The sequence below is a fragment of the Staurois parvus genome, unplaced genomic scaffold, assembly GCF_062004578.1.
Source record: "Staurois parvus isolate SC_StPar_1 unplaced genomic scaffold, SC_StPar_1.0 ptg000784l, whole genome shotgun sequence".
Classification (NCBI taxonomy): domain Eukaryota; kingdom Metazoa; phylum Chordata; class Amphibia; order Anura; family Ranidae; genus Staurois; species Staurois parvus.
In genome coordinates, this window is record NW_028318580.1 from 89,939 (window position 1) to 112,139 (window position 22,201).

Here is a 22,201-nt window from a genome sequence, read left to right on the forward strand (position 1 = left end):
GTCCCAATATTTATGGACCTGACTGTATATCTTACTTAATATTTATTTGGTTTAGGTACTGTTTTGCGCTGTTTTATATTTTGGTTTTTTGATTTGGTGTTTCACACTGGTGCACAGCAGCATTTCATACCTGGGTTTGAGATTGTTCTGTGGAGCAGGGGTGTATTAACTTTTTTTAAAAAAATATATTAGTTATATTAAAAAAAATTGATATAACAACTCAAAATATATTCTGCCCATCCCAGGAGCCAGTCCAGGAGCCATCCCAGGAGCCAGTCACCTAACCAATACCTAACTTAAAATGCCGCATTCTTCAATTCAACTGAGAATCTGTAAGATAGCAAGTGTGAAAGATTGACATTTTCTTTGTAACAGCTAAGTATTTCAGCAGTGCATTTAACATACTTCAATTACAGGTAAGCAAGAGGGCAAAGAAGAATGATCTTTAGGTGCGCTATAAGAACAATCAGTTTGTTAAGTAATATATCATCTGAATAGCATTGTTACTTGCATAGAACATTTTTATCCATTGCCCTCTAGTGGCAAAACAGTCACATTTGCAAAGAATTGTATTTTTCCTGAAGCTAACTGATCAGAAAAAAATACGGTTTCATGAGATAAAATACTATAGATGGTTTCAATATTTATCTTTTAAATGCAAGGACGATTGTACAACTTTGTTATCTTTCCTTGTGTGAAATGTTTATATGAGAAAAATATTATACAGCATGGGTGTGTGCAGCTTAATGAATTAGGGTGTGCACCACAAAAAACACGTGTGCAATATATATATACATACAGTGGGGATCGAAAGTTTGGGCACCCCAGCTAAAAATTTGTATTAATGTGCATAAAGAAGCCAAGGAAAGATGGAAAAATCTCCAAAAGGCATCAAATTACAGATTAGACATTCTTATAATATGTCAACAAAAGTTAGATTTTATTTCCATCATTTACACTTTCAAAATAACAGAAAACAAAAAAATGGCGTTTTGCAAAAGTTTGGGCACCCTGCAGAATTTATAGCATGCACTGCCCCCTTTGCCAAGCTGAGACCTGCCAGTGTCATGGATTGTTCTCAGTCATCGTCTGGGAAGACCAGGTGATGTCAATCTCAAAGGTTTTAAATGCCCAGACTCATCTGACCTTGCCCCAACAATCAGCACCATGGGTTCTTCTAAGCAGTTGTCTAGAAAACTGAAACTGAAAATAGTTGATGCTCACAAAGCTGGAGAAGGCTATAAGATGATAGCAAAGCGTTTTCAGATGTCAATATCCTCTGTTCGGAATGTAATTAAGAAATGGCAGTCATCAGGAACAGTGGAAGTTAAAGCAAGATCTGAAAGACCAAGAAAAATATCAGACAGAACAGCTCGCAGGATTGTGAGAAAAACAGTTCAAAACCTACGTTTGACTGCACGATCCCTCCAGAAAGATCTGGCAGACACTGGAGTTGTGGTACACTATTCCACTATAAAGAGATACTTGTACAAATATGGTCTTCATGGAAGAGTCATCAGAAGAAAACCTCTTCTACGTCCTCACCAGAAAAATCATTGTTTGAACTTTGCAAATTAACATATAGACAAGCCTGATGCATTTTGAAAACATGTTCTGTGGACCAATGAGGTTAAAATTGAACTTTTTGGCCGGAATGAGCAAAGGTATGTTTGGAGAAGAAGGGGCACAGAATTTAATGAAAAGAACCTCTGTCCTCTGATAGGTTGCCACCTGTGAAATAAGTCCAACCATGAAATTTCCTTGCTACTAAATATTCCTCAGTCAGTTGTTAGTGGTATTATAACAAAGTGGAAGCAACTGGGAACAACAGCAACTCAGCCACCAAGTGGTAGGCCACGTAAAATGACAGAGCGGGGTCAGTGCACAGTGCGCACAAGTTGCAAACTGTCTGCAGAATCAATGGCTAAAGACCTTCAAACTTAGTGTGACCTTCAGATTTGAAACAACACCAGTGCGTAGGGAGCTTCATGGAATGGATTTCCATGGCTGAGCAGCTTCAGCCAAGCCTTACTTCACCAAGTGCAATGCAAAGCGTCGGATACAGTGGTGTAAAGCACGCCACCACTGGACTCTAGAGCAGTGTTCTCTGGAGTGACAAATCACACTTCTCTGTCTGGTAATCCAATGGACATGTCTGGGTTTTTATGGTTGCCAAGAGAATGGTATTTGCCTGACTGCATTGTGCCAAGTGTAAAGTTTGGTGGAGGGGGGATTATGGTGTGGGGTTGTTTTTCAGGGGTTGGGCTTGGCCCCTTAGTTCCAGTGAAGGGAACTCTTAAGGTGTCAGCATACCAAGACATTTTGGACAATTTCATGCTCCCAACTTTGTGGGAACTTAGTTGGAACAGTTTATGGATGGCCCCTTCCTGTTCCAACATGACTGCACACCAGTGTATAAAGCAAGGTCCACAAAGACATGGACGAGCAAGTTTGGGGTGGAGGAACTTTACTGGCCTGCAAGAGTCCTGACCTCAACCTGATAGAACACTTCTGGGATGAAGTAGACTGCAGACTGCAAGCCAGGCCTTCTCATTTGACATCAGTGCCTGACCACACAAATGCACTTCTGGAAGACCTCAACACCCTTGGGATGAATTAGAGTGGAGACTGCGAGCCAGGCCTTCTCGCCCGACATCAGTGCCTGGCGTCATAAATGCGCTTCTGGAAGAATGGTCAAACATTCCCATAGACACACTCTTAAACCTTGTGGACAGCCTTCCCAGAAGAGTTGAAGCTGTTATAGCTGCAAAGGGTGGGCCAACTCAATATTGAAACAAAAGAAAAATATTCCTGCGCCAATACATAATAAGTAAATCACCCTTCTAAATTGCTGCTGTGCAAAAAATGTGTAAACACAAACAGTAAAATATATAGATAAACAGCACAAAATAGACCTGAATGCAAATATTAATAAATCACAAAATATATAAATGTCCCATATTGATTAGTGCATATTTATATCAAAAAATCTTCAGAAAAAACCATAAAGTCCCTTGTGATGAAAACTGAAGATTCCAAAAATATTTATAGCCTTCCACCTATCAACCGTGCACACCAACATCAAATACACTCACCAGATTTTAGTGAGTGAAAAGCCTTTAAGGATTTTGGGGAATCCTAAACCCTCTTTTCATCAGCTCAATGATAGCTACCCCTCCAAGTTAAGATCTTCTTTCAGGTCCTCACCGTGGCTTCCTACTTTGCTCCACCATATCGTCAAAGAGAGAACTTGTATAGTGTAATATTGCCACATCAATATTATACCAATAGACAAAAATCCAGGCCACTCACATTTCAACAGCTTGTAAAAGGCACATTTATTAAGCCCATGACAGCCTGATGATGAAAACCAGCCACATAATCCAGGATTCCCACACCAATATAGCCAGATAGAGCAGAGGAACAGCAGAGAACCAGCCTAGATCCCACAAAATGGCCACTGGAACGCACCGCTCGGCGTGAGCTCAACTCACCGGAAGTGACGTCAGACGTATGGCGAATAGACCGGAATTGCGTCAACGCGTTTCGCCCCTCCCATCCGGCGTTCTCAAGATCTTGAGACACACACAAACATACATACACACATATAGATATATACACACACACTGTTATAGCAGACATGGTCAGTGGGAGATCTTTCCCTTCTCCCTGCCAGCACACAAAGCGCTGATGCTAATGTGCATGGAGTGACACCCAGCACACCCCCTGCGCATGCCAGTGATATACAGTATATAATATACAATAACAAATACAAGTAAAATATCTTCTACAGCTAATGGACTGATCCTAAAATGAATTTATAAGGGGGCAAAGGGGCAACTGCCATGGGCCCCCTTGACAGAAGGGGCACCCCTCTCTCCAAAAATATAAAACAATAAACATTATATACAATAATAAAAAATAAATAAAAATCATAAAATAATGTATATAATAAAAATTACTACTTTTTAATGTATCTTGGAAAGTAATATTTTTCTGGCCTACATCTGTAAAGTTTTTACTCTGCACTGCTATATTGCATCCTATTTAAAAATAAATTTTTGCGGCTCAAGCTAACCACAGAGGGGTTGATTTACTAAAGGCAAATCAACTGTTCACTCCCCCAAGGTCTAAATCTGGCCCTGAATGTAGAGCCACGGTATATCTCACTATAACCAAGCAGGTAACAACATTCATGAACTAGAGACAGAATGAGAAAATGCCTAACTAGTAGTAAGTTGCAGCTCTGGTAGCTAAGAGGCTCCAGATCACAGTTATTATGTAGGCAAACTTTCATTAAAGGATAACTAAACCCAATAATAAAAATATAATCTACTGCAGCCCACAGTCCTCAGATGTAGTAGCTGTTACATAGTTAGTTTGGCAAAAAAATAAATAAATAAATAAAAGACAAAAGTCCATCAAGTTCAACCATCTGTATTAGTTTTTTTTCAACTTAGTAACATTTCTGGCAAATACAGAAAATACCTGTTGATCCTTCCAGAAATGCAGTGTCCTTTTCACTTCCTGTGAGCTGCTCTGAAGAATATCTTCTGTCCCAGCTTTCTTCTGTAAACCACTAATTGCCCTGCACCCCATGTAATGGAACTGAAGAGATATGGACATGTTTATGGTCCTTTTCAGCAGAGCAGCATAAGGTGACAACCATGGCTCCCTCAATAGATGTACTGGAGGAGTGACGTAGTCACCCAGGGACAGGATGTGTGCTAATGTAGTCGCCACACTAAGGACTAGTACGCTGCAATAAATTACATTCTGGTTTAGATACATGTAAAACTAACACAAGTTTATAAAAAGTAATATATTGTGACTAAAGATGATTTAATAAAAGACTAGAGACTGTACATTTTACAACTTTGCCTATTTTAGTGAATAAAGTAAAGCAGTGTTCACTTCATTCATCCAAACATACCTTTTTTAGACTAGTTACCTTTGTGCACAATCAGATATTCAAAGTACAAACACAGTCTCCTTATTTACTAAGCCAAGTGAACAATTACTCTGAAAAATGAATATCCTCTACCACTTTTAAAAAAAAACAACCCAGTTGAGCTGGGAATTAAGTAAGAAATATTCAGGCTGTTTTGCAAGTCCATGCCTCTTGATTTCTATTGTAAGCAAACGTTTGCACTGTGCATATATAGTGAACTACAGAATCCAGGATATGGGCAATATTTGCAAGATTGTCTATTAACAACTACTGTGGAGAAGTCTAGTTGGGCAATGGTCCACACTGTGCATGTTTTACCTTTACCTAAGAATCTATGACATCTGTAAATCAGTAACTTACATTACCCAGTGCTACAAATCAGACTATAGATATATTTTGGTTGTAAAGAACAGCCTTGCAATGAAGGACATCCACAGAGGTACAGTATATCTTTTTTCTATGTGTAACCCATTAAAATGTTTTTACTGTCACAAACCTGTGGTAGTGAGCCCTTGTAGACTGCCAACTCGGGGTTCCACAGGGCACGGAGTCTAAGCCCCAGCCTGCTTCTTCACCAGAGCTTCTAATGGTGGGGATGGCCTTGCAGCAAGCTGGAACCAGGTCGCGGCCCCCAGGTACGCCCAGCTCAGGATGCAGAGACCAATCACGTGAGCAGAGTGTAATCCAGGAGACAACAGAAAAGCTGGTAGACAAACCGAGGTCAGGACGGGTGGAGATCAGCAGTCAGTGGACTAAGCAGGGGTCAGTGCATGGGTAGTCAGATACAGGATACAAGCATAGCAACAAACAGGAGCTCAGAGAACTAAGAAGTTGCTCAGGCAAAGTGGGCTAGACTGAGCATGTCTTATATAGACAAGCATACTAGAAGGCGGGCCAGGAAGTGATGGATGGGAAGGAAATAAAACCCAGAGGATAGCAGATGCCCATAGGTGAGCACAGACAAACCACACATGTGAAAGGGATCAGGAGCAGCACTGCAGCAAGGAGGTAAGAACACACAAACAAGAAACTGCAGGCTAACTTGTGACAATTACTCTCAATACATTAAAGTGGACATTAGATGGCGATGACCTGCTATTCAGGATTATTCACACTGATAGAACTGCCCTCTAGAACTTGTATTTCTGAACAGCAGGACTTGGCTGATAAACAGAGTGCTTGGAACTACATTTCCCAGGAGAGGTAACGTGTGGGTGGGGAGCATATAACTATCAAACCCTGGGAGATTGGCATGGAGATTGAAGGAGAAGGAGGTGTGCTGATGGCTGAAGCGCTAACTAGGCCGCAGAGCCACGATGAGAGAGAGCGAGAGAGTGGAGTGAGAAAAGAACTTACTGACCACCCGGCTTGCCCTGCTACCAAGCAGGCAACTCTGACAGCAAGTCTAAACCAGAGGGCCCATGGACTGTCTCTATCCATTTGGAAAGACGGAACATGGTATTCCACCGGACCACATAAATCGGGTGAGAGAGACTCATGCATCTACTAACAAAGTGAACATTGATAGTTCGTTACCTCAGTTTTCTACCTCCACATAGTTGCGGACATTACATACAGTTTCCCCAGTTGCGGCCTAGTTATACCAGCTCCATTGTTGGAATACACATGCAGTACAGGTATCACCCAAGCTGACCACAGGACATACAATTATAGACATAGATACAGCAGTGCCAACTGAATCCATAAATCCATTTATTCCAATTGTTGCTATTTACCACTTCAAGCTCAATTTATTGCTGGAGTTCTTAAAGGGAACTTTGCACTATTTCTTTGCCATCAATTAGGGGAGGGTTAGCTGTTCTCCTTTTCCCTCATTATCTTTGACGTGACTACCCTGAGGAACTATCATCCATCCCTGGATGCATTTTCACACCAATTAGGCCCCAACACGTGCGCAAAAGATATTACAGAGCTCTTAAAAGGGACACTGCCAAAAATAACTGAGGATTCTCTTTATTTCACATTTAATCCTTGTTATCTAGTTCTGAGGACCCACAGTGAGCTTATCTGTTATTGATAGTCATTCCTGCTCACTGGGTATTCAACAGCCCCTCAGACTGGAGGCAGTGAAATATTTCTGAAAGCAGACCTACTAACAGATATTGGTTTATTGTGAATGTTGTTACTTTTGTTCACAATTGTCAAGAGTGATCAGATTTGCTGCCAATACCAGTGTTATTTTGTTATTTGTGACTCGGTTACCTCAAAATCCAATATAAACTTCATTTTGATTTATACTACTCTGTGTGTGAGTCCATTTTACAGTTGTGATTTATCTGGGTCACCAGAGCACGGTGGTGTCAGCAGAGGTTCAACGAGAGATCCAGATTGATGGGGAACCCAAATAATTACCAAGCAACCCTTAAGGGGATAGAGCTACATAAGTGTGGTTTACTGAGTAATAGCAGTATACACTGGATCAAAGAGCATCAATAGCAGAGTAACAAAAAGTACACAATTAAGCATACTGTTTTTATGCCTTATTACGTATCCTGTCCATTACATAGTGTCTACCTATTCTCAATCTCAGGCATATATCCAGGGGAAAGGGGTAAATTCTGATTATCTAAGATAAAATTTGAAATGTCAGATAAATGATAAATGGCGCCAAGTATAAATGATGCTTGCATACTGATTTTTGTATATCAGCCAAAGCGATAATTAAAAACAACATGATAGAAACCCATAATATAAAAGAAAGAATCTCAGCCAAAGGCATAAGGCCTGACATCCTTTCCCATCCAAGTAGGGTAATTGAAATAGCGCCACAGAAAAAACATATATAAACAAATAAATAAGCTGTAAAACCTAACCTATAACACATATAGGGTGCATGAATAGTGAAAAAAACAGGTTGCACTAAATAAAAAAAATACATTCAAATATATATATATATATATATGTCAATTGAACCACATATACATAATATAACAAAAAGTCCAAAAACAGAAAGTCCGAAGTGAAGTGGTGATGCTTGATAATTGCAGGAGTGTTCAAAAACAAATATCAGCAAAGTGAATCCACCACCAAAACAGGTTAAATAAACTCCCCAGAGCAATATGATGATCATAATATAAATCAGCATACAGCGCGTGTTGCTCTGGGAGCGATGATCTGCAAATGGTTGAGGCAACACTGAGAGCTTTATATCGAATCTCCAGGGAGCAATACTCTGCAGGACTACAGTCAGGTCCATAAATATTGGGACATCGACACAATTCTAACATTTTTGGCTCTATACACCACCACAATGGATTTAAAATGAAACGAACAAGATGTGCTTAAACTGCAGACTGTCAGCTTTAATTTGAGGGTATTTACATCCAAATCAGGTGAACAGTGTAGGAATTACAACAGTTTGCATATGTGCCTCCCACTTGTTAAGAGACCAAAAGTAATGGGACAATTGGCTTCTCAGCTGTTCCATGGCCAGGTGTGTGTTATTCCCTCATTATCCCAATTACAATGAGCAGATAAAAGGTCCAGAGTTAATTTCAAGTGTGCTATTTGCATTTGAAATCTGTTGCTGTCAACTCTCAAGATGAGATCCAAAGAGCTGTCACTGTCAGTGAAGCAAGCCATCATTAGGCTGAAAAAACAAAACAAACCCATCAGAGAGATAGCAAAAACATTAGGCGTGGCCAAAACAACTGTTTGGAACATTCTTAAAAAGAAGGAACGCATCGGTGAGCTCAGCAACACTAAAAGACCCGGAAGACCACGGAAAACAACTGTGGTGGATGACCGAAGAATTCTTTCCCTGGTGAAGAAAACACCCGTCACAACAGTTGGCCAGATCAAGAACACTCTCCAGGAGGTAGGTGTATGTGTGTCAAAGTCAACAATCAAGAGAAGACGTCACCAGAGTGAATACAGAGGGTTCACCACAAGATGTAAACCATTGGTGAGCCTCAAAAACAGGAAGGCCAGATTAGAGTTTGCCAAACGACATCTAAAAAAGCCTTCACAGTTCTGGAACAACATCCTATGGACAGATGAGACCAAGATCAACTTGTACCAGAGTGATGGGAAGAGAAGAGTATGGAGAAGGAAAGGAACTGCTCATGATCCTAAGCATACCACCTCATCAGTGAAGCATGGTGGTGGTAGTGTCATGGCGTGGGCATGTACGGCTGCCAATGGAACTGGTCCTCTTGTATTTATTGATGTTGTGACTGCTGACAAAAGCAGCTGGATGAATTCTGAAGTGTTTCGGGCAATATTATCTGCTCATATTCAGCCAAATGCTTCAGAACTCATTGGACGCCGCTTCACAGTGCAGATGGACAATGACCCAAAGCATACTGCAAAAGCAACCAAAGAGTTTTTTAAGGGAAAGAAGTGGAATGTTATGCAATGGCCAAGTCAATCACCTGACCTGAATCCTATTGAGCATGCATTTCACTTGCTGAAGACAAAACTGAAGGGAAAATGCCCCAAGAACAAGCAAGAACTGAAGACAGTTGCAGTAGAGGCCTGGCAGAGCATCACCAGGGATGAAACCCAGCCTCTGGTGATGTCTATGCATTCCAGACTTCAGGCTGTAATTGACTGCAAAGGATTTGCAACCAAGTATTAAAAAGTGAAAGTTTGATTTATGATTATTATTCTGTCCCATTACTTTTGGTCCCTTAAAAAGTGGGAGGCACATATGCAAACTGTTGTAATTCCTACACCGTTCACCGGATTTGGATGTAAATACCCTCAAATTAAAGCTGACAGTCTGCAGTTAAAGCACATCTTGTTCGTTTCATTTCAAATCCATTGTGGTGGTGTATAGAGCCAAAAATGTTAGAATTGTGTCGATGTCCCAATATTTATGGACCTGACTGTATATACCATATGGATCCACTTCAAAAAATCCAGCCACCAAATTCTCAGGATAATCAGACCGCCACTCGGGATATAAAGAAGTAAAGACTCATGGTGCAGTATGTACTAAAATACTTTCAATTTAATAAAATATTGCACTTACAACAAATGGTGTCTATACTGACACCAGCATATACAGCGTGATCAGTGTAAAACACAAACGCGAACAATGCTTTATAATATGATCAGAATATTGCTCTGGTGAGTTTATTTAACCTGTTTTGGTGGTGGATTCACTTTGGTGAAATTTGTTTTTGAACACTCCTGCAATTATCCAGCATCACTTCACTTTGGACGTTCTGTTTTTGGACTTTGTGTTATATTATGTATATGTGGTTCAATTGACATATATATATATATATATACACACATATATATATATATTTATTTGAATGTATTTTATATTTACCGCAACCTGTTTTTTTTCACTATCCATTCCTAACCACCTGCTTCTAACCACCATCCCATACATCTATAACAATGGTTATCATTCTGGGCTCAGTATTACAGACATCATTTTATTCCTACATTGTCTAGACAGGGCTAAAATAAAGGAGAAAGAAGTAAAAAAAAAAACACAACAGGTAAAACACAGTTCATTTGTAGTTTATTTTAAAGTCACATTGAGATAGCTTCCTGATGTCTCCATCTTGTTTCATGATAATATATCAGCTCCATGTTGTATCTCATATTAACATGGTTTATAAAGATTATGGAAGCACAGTTAGAATACTTAGACTTTACATTTACTTCACATAAAGCCTACATACTAGGTTTATTTATACAGCTAATACACTTGTTTAAAAAAAAGATACCCGTTACCTGTTCTCAAAAGGAGGTGCAAAGCCTGGTCCTAATCTGTATGTGATTTTTAGCTTTCCTTTCCATAAGTTTGGTGCCTCCATTCCAGACATCTTACTAGAAAAACAAACAAACAAAGGCATTATAAGATAGCTTTCACTTCCAATGAGTTGTACGCAGTATACAGTATCTGTTTAGCCTAAAGAATGTGAACTGTTCTTTTATGTAATATGAAGTTGTAAGGTATGCTATAATATCCATGTTAATATTCTTTCATTTTCATATTATAACAACCAATCTGGCTTGGGTGAGAACATCCAGACCAGCTGAGACTTCCTAGATACTTCTCTGGGTCTCAAATGTAAGTATATCTAAGTTGTGGGGCACTAAAAATAAAAGGTCTGAAAACAGGATAATTAGCATGATAATTTATGCAGTCTGTGGAGCAGTCCTGTGATTAGCAAGTTATATGAAGATATGAACAAATAAAAATATTAAAACTGTAATCATTTAGTCAGGTCCCTCCTCTAACTGGGTATGGTATGGGTTAGTATGTCTTACTTATTCCAGAACCAGAAGAGTCTAGAGCAGAGGGTGATGGGAAGAGGCTACTCCTCGTATACTGATATGTAAGCCTATGGCGTTAGGGACTGAACCTTTCGAGGTAGGCTTGTGAGGGTCCCGGTTAGAGAACCCACTTATGGAGGACCTGCAGTGAGGACAGTGAAAATTGAGGGGACGGAGGTATCCTGTGTTTATGTTGAATATGTGTGGAATATATATGTTGGGTCTTTAGGAGCAGAGATGAAAGTTGTGTTGTGAAGAACTGTTCATTATATTTGTATATTTCTACTATAGTAAAATTATTGAAAGGCTAAACATGTGGACATTCCTTATTTCTGAAGGTGGGCCTAAAGCCTGAAGAATGTTTCACCAAAGAGAGGGAATTTCTCAATGTTACAGGTGTGTGCATGCTCTATCCCATTTCTTTAGCAGGAGGATGGTAGGAGGTGCCTTAACCAGCATGTCCTTTGCTGGCGGTGAATCAGGACCCGGTTTACAATCCTGTCTACAGAGCATTTGTATATGGCATTCCTAAATATCAATATATTTAGAGGTACAAAGACCTTCCACCAGGGAGGTCTGCTCTTCTTTGTGAGTAGCCTTGAATGAAGACCAAACCTACCATAATCACTTCCCATATGATTTAAACCTGTATCAACATGACTATTTTATGGGTCTCAAACTGGGCAAAGTAGAAAGTCAAGAGAATGTTAGGATTCACAATGAGTTATTTGAAGCACGTTTCCCGAACAGCTTCAAGCTCAGCATCAAGATTCCCAATACATTCATGCCTGAATGTCACGTCACTTGAAACTTGTAATTCACATGAAAAAGTAAAAGAGCTTCTTTGGGGCAAAGTCAAGTGTTTTTGGTTCCTATACACTTCAATCGGAGTGCTTGAATGCCACCCAATAACACACCTTTTTTCATGCAATTTCTTGCCTCTCCTACTTTCTGACTAAAACAAAATAAACATGCAAAGTGTAACGGTAGATGAGTTTTTAAGTGAGTTTATGCCGGACAGGAACTAAAATTAAGGGCCTGGTAGCCCACTTTTATTAAACAGTAACTGAAAAGTCCTTTTGAAACAAGGTTTCCCACACAGGTGGTTTTAACTTCACTCACAGACTACACAATGAAAATGCCAAGCCACCTGGCTCCCTGGTTAGCAGTACCTCTGCCTGGCTTGGTCTCCCAGACCACTGACTATTCAGGCTCTCTCAGCCTAGGTGACAGCTCCTTGTTGTTCAGACCCCACATGGCCTCTTGACAGTTATCCCTGTACCTCAGCTTCCTTCCTCCAGAGACTCATGGATTCCCTCCAGCCCATTAGACTCACTGGCCTCTGCAGCTTCCTCAGCCTCCCAAACCCTCTCTTGGTCTCCCAGACTTGTAGCTGGCCAGACTTTCCCAGTCCGTGGGCCCAGAATCCCCCTCACAAGGGTTGTAGTCTCCACCAGGCACTCCACCTCCACCACTAACTGCTCTCACAAGCCCATCGTTATAAGGGCTGCGTGCACCTGGGCACACACCCTGCTGGTTGTCCACAACACCCGGACACAGGGTTGGATATTCCATCCGGCCCAAGACTCTTAGGAATCTCCAAACTACAGAGCCCCATCCGGCAATACCCAGATCCAGAAAAAGCTGGACAAGCAGTTTTCTCCACTCCAAATCTATGCTCTGTAGCATTGCACTAAGCAGACATGCAAACTTTGTGTCTTTTTCCTGGCTATTTTCATAGTGACTGAGTCTCGCACTGTTACATTATGTATTTATTTATTCAAGTGCACAAGTTTAGGATAGTGCTGTGAAAGTTTTTTCTTTATTTGTTAAAGGGATGTAATAACTTTGAAACAACAGCTATCAAATAGGTGAATCTATTTGATTGTACATGGCAGTTATAAATAGCGTGGATATATGAGTTTTACCTAAGATACTTGACCGCATCATCATAGCCTAGTGGAGTCACTGGGATCTTTGGTAATGAAACATCCTTTTCATCCAAGTAAAACGCAGAGCCTAAAAATTTAATTGGATTATGATTTTACTAATGATCTGCTCATAAAATGCTTCAATCATTGACCAAGCTGAGGAAACAATTTGTAACTAGAACATGGTTATGTTGACTTCTGCAAATTATTCACTTTTATAGAAAACTACAGACAAAAATCACATTCATTCTGGTGATCATTGATAAACATTTTATTTTGCGTTTGCAGAATTCTGCATAATAGTAAAAAAAAAAAAATTCTTCAGTGGTTATAAACTTAATGGGTTTTTTAACTCTGTTTAACTAAACCATTCAAATATCAGCACATCTGTTTTGTTCCTTGGTGCACATGTGTAACGTGCCAAAGATTTTTCTTGTAAATACTAAAAAAAAAAATATCAAAACTTCATCAACATCAGAGTTGATCATCTCAAAAAATGCATTAAACTATGAAAACTGAGTTTGTAATCCCATATATTTACTTTTTTATTCTTTTTTTTTTAGCAACCTGAATGGTAGTTTTAACAGCATATGACAGGGTGGTACAGAAAGTCACAGAAGTATATAGGCATGGTAATGCATGGCAAAACCAAAAAAGAGCAGACAATACAGTATAAACAAAAAAAAATAAGTTGAAGCTGTTATAGCTGCAAAGGGTGGGCCAACTCAATATTGAACACTATGAACTAAGACTAAGATGCCATTAAAGTCCATGTGCGTGTAAAGGCAGGAGTCCCAATACTTTTGGCAATATAGTGTATGTCATAGTATATACATAGGCAGTACAGCATTACATATATTTACTTTTAGATAGACTAGACAGGGAACAGAACCTCTGTTATAAATTCCCCCAAAATTAGAATAAATCACACATTACATAGTTCTAACTGAAACAGGAGCACTCATTCGAAAATTTTGTTTCAGTAACAAATGTAATATTTTGCATTTCTCAACACTTTCTTTCTTGATGTCAGTGGCCTCCAGGACAGAGAGTAAGGTTAGGTCTCCCCAACCAAGATAGACAATAAATTTAATAAAGATTCTCAGGGGTGTCCAACCCACGGGCCATATGTGGCCCAAGATGGCTATAGATGCTACCCACCACAAAATCATAAACTTACGGTGCTTAGAAATGTTAATTATTGGGGTAATTTTCGGGTGAAAATGCATTTATTACAGCAGCAGAAGAAAAATGTGTCTCTTTTTATAAGTTATCTTCACAAAGAAAAATATCCCATTCTTCTCAATCATGCCCTATTCATTTCATTAGTTTGGCAGCAACTACTGTATGTTTGTAAGTAACTATTTTCAAGGATGAAGCACACAAAGGGTGAAAGTAGAACTAAACTATCTAAATGAGCACCTTGCAATTGCTACTACATCTAATTATATATTGATGTGTTAGATAATTGAAAACAGTGTAAAAAATCTCAATGGTTTTATGTTGCCCTCCTTTACTTACAAAAATGAAGTTTTATTACTCAGATAGGTACATTATCTATATCAGTGATCATTAACTTGTGATCTGCCCGATTTGTTTCTGCTCATCAGCTCTCTTTATTGTTAGTGTATTTTATGTATGGTCCAAAACAATTCCTCTTCTTCCAATGTGGCCCAAGAAAGTCAAAAGGTTGTACACCCCTGTGCTAACCCCTCTCCACTCTATCTAGAACAAGAAAATGCATTTTTGGTTGAATTATTGTTAAAATATTTATTTGCAAAGTCTAGGTTTGATTCTTAAATGTGTTAATGGTTGAGAACTTCATGGAATCCAGTACAACTTCAAACATTGTAAGTTTACAACCATGGCAAAAAATTAGCAATCTCAAAATCTGAACTGCAGTGGAAACTAAATAGTTATCAACTGTGAAGCTAACATGCTGAATCCCAACAGACAGATGGTGGAGAATAAATTAGAATACAAGCATTGCCTCTGATACAGCCAGGGGAACCGGCAAAACCAGTCTACTGCACCAGCCCTAATCCAGCCTTAATCCAGGGAAGGAATTCTAACTCAGGATTGATTTACAAGTTGGTTGTCTTCGGTGTATGAAGAATAATCTGATGTGCTATGTTGGTGTGCGAGGGAGAGGGCACTTGGAAGGATATAAACGTGTTAAATTAAATGGAATACATGGTGGAATCTTTTATTTGTGCTCTCCTCTGGACCACACCTTCCAAACAACTTGTGGACTATGTATTTTAAACACCACAACATGGAATTCTATTGAGAGGTCATTCATCAACTGGGATTTTTAAGCCAGTGGTCTATACACAAGCCTGCGACTGTATGGCTAATAAGACCATTTACCATTTATAAGTGTATGTCTGGTTTCATATGGAAAGGAGATCTCTGAGTCTTGGAGGCTCCTTTACCAGCATATCAAAGTCATGAGTGTGATAGATTGACTCATTTGTTTTATGTTTACTTCTATCTAAACTATAATTCTCCCTGAGTTTTAGTCCAAATATCACAATGACATTCACAGTCGTATAGAATGTACAGGGCAGTGTGGTAAAGATTTCAGGTTTTTTTAATATTGTTTGTTGTTTGGCTATGTATAATAAATCTATATTTGGATGGTGTGATGGCTGGGTATTGATATGTCATTTTTGTAGACCCTGGTTTGGAAAAAAAGGAGGCTTAGGTTGAGTTTAAATTAGATTTTATTCAAAAGCTGATTTTTGCTAGTCCATTTTCCACCCTTTCTTTCCTTTTGTGATATTTTTTAATTACATTTTTTTTTACTATTCCTTTCTTCTACATATTCTAGATATTGGTTTGCAGGACCTTGAGAGAGATCTTTGTTTGTTGGTTTCTTAGGATAAATTAGAACTGTTGCTGATAACATGGTTTTGTAGAAAATCACAAGCATCACAATAAACTGATTCAGACATGGTGGTGCATTTGTGCAGGTTAATAATAGCTTCTTCAAATATAATATTTTGGGGGGTTTTATCTGGCCAAACACCATCCAACTTTAAACATGATCTGATCATCTCTCAAGATAATTAGGCAGTGCAGGGTTTTACAAAGATACCTTAAATGTCATCTGTGCCAAAAAACACTCAAACATGATTGAGCATCTCTGTACAATCTGTTCAGAAATAAAGCTATAAAAATGTGCACTCACTACTTCACTGACTATAATGAAAAGAATGTAGTTCTAACTTCATCCTCACATTAAAAATATATTGAAATAATAAGCATTTGGACTGTAAGCTTCTTACCAATCGAAGGGTAGAAGGGGGTTAACGGATCTCCATCTCCTCTCAAAACTGTTCCTCGCTGAGCTCCTGTGCCTGGCAACCACCAATCATCTGGGTATACTCGTTCCTGGTCACCAACTGCATAATCGGCTGGATCAGAGTATATTATCATCCCAGCACAGCCAAACAACTCTCCAGTTCTCACCTAAAGAAGTTTGAAACTTCACAATTTATTTATTTTCTACCGCTCAAAAAACTATTGTAGTTTTTTTTACTTTACTGACCTTGTCAGCTCTGAATATTTTTCCATATCTAGCAATTGCCACAGTACCAGTTAAATTCATTGACAGATTGCGCGTCAGGTAATGAAAATCTTCCACAGTACCATAATTAACATATACTAGATCTCCCTGTTAGAAAAAAACGGTTGCATTAAAATTGGTTCTTTATATGTAGCAATGTAGTAAAATAGAGAAGAATATACATTATTTTTTACAATATTAATAGGTTTTATTTTGACATCTAAGTAGGTTACATTCAGACTACGTGTACACTAGCGTTTTTAAGCTCCTAGAAGATATTAGCATTTTTTTCTGCTCCTAGAAGCTAAATGAAGTGGAAAACTGAATGACAGATGCTTACCATGACATGGAGCTCGTCAGGAAAGTAAAATTACGGTAAGTATCTGTCATTCAATTTTCTAATTTCCTGTCAGCTCCATGTCAGCATAGCTGGGAACTAACTAGCCACACAGGGGAGGGATAATGCTACACACTCCTCAATTCTGAATAAAAGCAAAAGCCAGGATGTCTCTGCCAAGCTCAACTGTCATTAAGACTTCTTCTATACAGTAATGAGCCATGAACATAATATATACTGATGCCCACATAGCTGCCTTGTAGATAGTGATAGTGGAAACGCTGAACCTGCTGCCACTCACAAGGTCGAGACCCTTCGAGTGGTCAGTGATGCCATTCCCATGGCACAGCCAACCCTTTCAACTTGTAGGTCAAGGAGATGAGCTTCACTAACCAAGAGGCAATAATCTTGTTGGAAGCTGTGAAATCATTACACGCTCCACCTGGAATGACAAACAAGTGCTCCGACTTGCTGATGCCAGATGTCGCCTTGATTTAACATTTAAAATTTGTCCGACATCTGATGGACTACCTTCTTGGGATCTCCCCAAAAAGGATGTAGGAAGGACAACTTTTTCTGTGAAATGGACTCTGAAGGCAATTAGGCACGATCGTGTGCATCAGCCTAAGTAACACCCAGTCCGGGATGGATGTAGGAAAGCATTGAAAATACAGACACTCTTCTGGTTGATGCAATTGCCACCAGGAATGCAGTTTTCAGCAGGAGGTACCACAGGGGGCCACTTTGATTGAAGGCATCTGAAGCAAACAAGTCCAATGGGATATCCCACTTCACAAACAACAATCCCTTAGGTAGCTTTCAACCAAGTTACAGGTTGAAGAACAATATAATTGAGTGTTGGATGCCCACTGTATGCTGGTGAAGGCACAGTTAGCTGAAATGTGTGCCCATAGCGTACTTATGCATAAATCTAAATCAAGCCCTGCCTGCAGAAACTTCAGAATGTGACAGACTTGTTGAAAGCCTAGTGTAAAACCTTGATCAGCAGCAATCCTGTGAATTTATGTCATCTTCTACTATAGGCACTGTTAGGGCAGTTCTTCTTTGCTTTCATAAGAGTATCCACAACCTTTACAGAGCACCCAAGAACTAATAGCCTCTGCCTCTCAAGACCCAAGCCATGAGTTTGAGCCTATCAGTTGTTGGACGAATGGGACTTTGGGGAAGATCCGATCTTACCGGCAGAGGGAATGGATTTTTGATACTCATTAGGAGGAAAAGAGGGTATCGAGGCCCCTCGACCAATCTGGTATCACCACCAGACCTATCACCTTCCCCTGCCACAGCCTCAGCAGGAAGCTGAGGATCAGAGGGAGATGCAGAAAGGCATAAGCTGTCCTGGAGATCCACTCTGCAATCAGCACCTCCACCCCAATTGCTTGTGGATGCTGAACCATGGCAAAGAACTTCAGCAACCTGGAGTTGACTGGGGATGTGAACAGGTCTACCTCTGGAAGAAATTACCAAGCCAATTAGTCCTCAAAAGACTTGCAGAAGTCTGGGCAATTCATTGTCTGCCCTTCACAAGGTGAGTAGAAGCAACTCCTTTAGAATGTATTGACATGGTCAATGAATGTGATAACTTGTTAGGTGTCAACCTCTTTATCCCTGGCAGCTTGAACCAGCAGGGTTCATATAGTCATGCTCATATGGCTCTTCTTTTGGAAGGGGATTGTTTGCCTGGAAGGCTAGGAGACTGCTCCTTGATAGAATAGATAACCTCTTTACAGTGTGATTGCAAACATTCTTTTTGAGTGTATTAGCCTCATGTGACAACCTGTTAGGTGTCATCATCTTTATCCTTGGTTGCTTGAACAAAGCAATATTCATGCAGTCATGTCTTTCCACATTGTCCTTTTTAGAAACTCTAAAGAGGGATGTCTCACCTGGGAAGACTTAGGCAGCTTCTCATTGCAAAAACAGATGACCCTTTCAAATGGTAAGTGGAAACTACATCTTTAGAGTGTATTGACAATAAGTTTATTGAAAGTTACATCCTGTTAGGTGTCATCATCTCTATCACTGGCTGCTTAACCGCTTCCTGACCGCCCTATAGCAGATATACTGCTACAGGGAGGCATGGGTGCACAAAATCACGTATATATACGTAATTTTGCATTTTCGGGTAGGGGGCGCGTGCACACCCTACCCACGCCACCATTCGCGGCCACAGCTGTCAATCACCAGATCCCAGCCGGTGATTACTCAGTGATTTCCAAGCATCTCTGATGGGGAGGAGAACTGTATGTAAACAATACATTTCTCCTTTCTGTCAGCTCGTGCACACTGTTTTGGATGGCTGTGCACAGCACAGCCATCCAAAGCAGTGTGATTACAATGAAGCACACACACAGAGCTTACAGTGAAACAGCACACAGTTAACCCTTTCATCGTCCCTGATGTTAACCTCCTCATGCGCAGTGTCATTAGTACAGTGTCAGTGCTTTTTTTTTTAGCACTGATCACTGTATTGGTGTCACTGGGGATGTCAGTGACACCAAGTCAGTTCCCCGCAGTGTCAGAACGCCTGCTGTAGTCCTGCAGTCCTGCTATAAGTCGCTGATCACCACCATTACTATTAAAAAAAAATTTCAGTATATATACCGCCATTTGTAGATGCTATAACTTTCGCATAAACCAATTAATTTCGCATAAACCAATTAATTTACAAGTATTTGGATTTTTTTCAGCAAAGACATCCAGCAGGATACATACAGTCATGCTCATCTGCATCTTCCATTTCATAGAGCCTGAAAAGGCTTTCTTGCCTGGCATGGCTAGGTGAATGGAAACAACTTATTTTGAGTGTACCGGCCACTTGTTTAACCACCTCCAGCCCGCCATATAGTACAATGACGGGCACAAGGCGATTCTCTCATTCTGGGATGACATCCTCCCATTCTAACCGCGCATGCACGGCTCCGGGAGCGTGCAGCGCGGCGATCGGTGGTGCGCTGTGTCCCTTGGACACAGTGGATCACCGATCAACGGAAAGAGCCGAAGAGGTTGGCTTGGTCATGTGATCAGCTGTGTCCAATCACAGCTGATCACATGTAAACAGGGAAATGTCGATTATCGGCATTTCTCTCCTCATGAGCTCTCACCCTGACAGCTCGAGAGGAGATTCGGCATTCCTCGGAGGGGACATGTACACTAATCATCAGAGCACTGATGATCAGTGTGCCCTGACTATCTGTGTAGCCCCAGCAGTGCCACCTGTCAGCGTCCATCAGTGTCAAAATCACTTATTTACAAAATTTTATAACAAAAACTAAGAAAAAACGTTTTTTTTCACAATTTCAGTGGTTTTTGGTTTGTTTAAGAAAAAATAAAAAACAGAGAGTGGATTAAAAAAAAGATAAACATTTCATATGGGTACAGTGTTGTATGACCGTGCAATTGTCATTGAAAGTGAAACAGCGCTGAAAGATGGAAATTGGCTTGGGCAGGAAGGGCGTATAAGTACCCGGTAGGCTAGTGGTTAATGAATGTGACAACATATTGGGTGTCATCATCCTCATTTCTGGTTGCTTAAAAAAAGTAAGATTCCTACCATTATGTTCATCCATCTCTTCCCCTTTGGAGAGTCTGAAGAGGCTGTTTTTCCTGGGATGGCTATGAGACTGCTCATTGCTAGACCACATAACCCCTTTACAGGGTGAATGTAACACTTACACTCATGTTCATCTCACAGTCATGTTCATCTGCATCTTCTTTTTTGAAAAGTCTGAAGAGTGCGGTTTTGCTTGGGAAAGCTCATTGCCAGACTAAATAATCCTTTCACAGGATTTTTCCCGCTGCTTAAAGCAGCTAAAAAAAACCCAATAATAATTTTATGAAGTAGAAAAGCGCTTGCTTAGTAATAAACCCTAAAAGGTTAACCACTGAGAGAGGGATGCCGATACTGCAGCTTCCTTCCACAGCCCTAAAGTCACCAAGTGGTTAATGAACCAAACCTTGCCCTGCCAGAGAACAGAACATGATGAAAAGGTTTTGTTAAGAACAGCAACAAAAAGGTAGGAATCTGCAACATAATTACAATAATATTCTGCAATGCACACAAACCGTCCAAAGGAATTGTTAACTTGTTTTGCTTTTTTGTTTGAGAAAATGGAGAGCACAAATATAATGGGATGTCCTATACTCCAACAGGCAATAGCTGGCTACAATAGTCATCCACCGACGACTCCACTACCTTCTCTGGGAATGCTGGTCTTCTGAGGAGGTTGACATTATGGCTCAATAGTAAAGCAAACATGAGAAGCCACCAACTTGTTAATGCCATGTGTGAACAGACAAAGTATTACTTTGTGCACCCGTTATGCAGAGTACAATCTGTGGAGGATCACAGGGTATGCACAGCTGCTGCAGGGAGCAAGGCACACCAATACCCAGCAATGCAGCATTCATTTGGATACAAAGCATTTTTAAATTTAGCTCACCCAACCTCCGCCATCCGACTGTAACCACACTGCATGGGTGTGCGTGCCTAGAGGAGACTCTGCTGACACCGCTGCCCACTTCACATGGACCCAGCGGACACCAGACAAGGCCGTTAGCATTGATAAAAGCCGCACGGAGGACCGACAGCAGGGCTCCCTGGATTATGGGTCATTTAGCCAGTACACCAGGGGCCGCATCCAACTGAAACCAGGGGCCACATCCAGCTGAAACCCACACGCATGGAGAGACAGCCAGCTGTTTAGTCCAACCAGGTAGAGGAGCATGCCTAAGTCCTGCACATGGGAGGAAAAAAGAGGAACGCCAAGGCTGCAGGTGGCTGCAGGTTTATGAGCTAGGTCCTGGAAGCATGTGGGGGGGCAGGAGTTTTTTGGAGCATTTTTCTAGTAGAAAAAAGGCTAAACGCTCCCAAACGCTGCTATACACTACTAAAATACTCCTAAGAGCTTTTTCTAGTTTTTTTTCCCTCTACTTGTACTGTAAAAACGCTAATGCACTTAAATGCTCCTAAACACTTCTGAACACTACTAATATGCTACAAAAAAAAACTATAACCAGCCATTTTTATTCAGCAATTTTTGAGCTTAAAAAAATTATTAGTGTGCATGGAGCCTTAGAAAGTCATCATTAGTTTTTTTTTCATCATATATTTATCATAAACAGTAACA

The 22,201-nt window shown here is 40.2% G+C and overlaps 1 protein-coding gene across 1 annotated transcript in view; it reads right to left on the reverse strand.

Moving 5' to 3' along the window:
• LOC149444333 (glutamate carboxypeptidase 2-like) overlaps positions 1 to 22,201 on the reverse strand; it is a gene marked incomplete at its 3' end in the record, with an annotated part of 113,942 nt that overhangs the window by 82,836 nt on the left and 8,905 nt on the right. Inside the window, exons 3-6 of the mRNA XM_089654650.1 lie at positions 16,697 to 16,822; positions 16,434 to 16,617; positions 13,141 to 13,231; positions 10,667 to 10,762 (exon numbers count right to left, since the gene is read on the reverse strand). Coding sequence (XP_089510776.1) covers positions 10,667 to 10,762; positions 13,141 to 13,231; positions 16,434 to 16,617; positions 16,697 to 16,822 — 497 coding nt within the window. The remainder of the gene's footprint in view (positions 1 to 10,666; positions 10,763 to 13,140; positions 13,232 to 16,433; positions 16,618 to 16,696; positions 16,823 to 22,201) is intronic.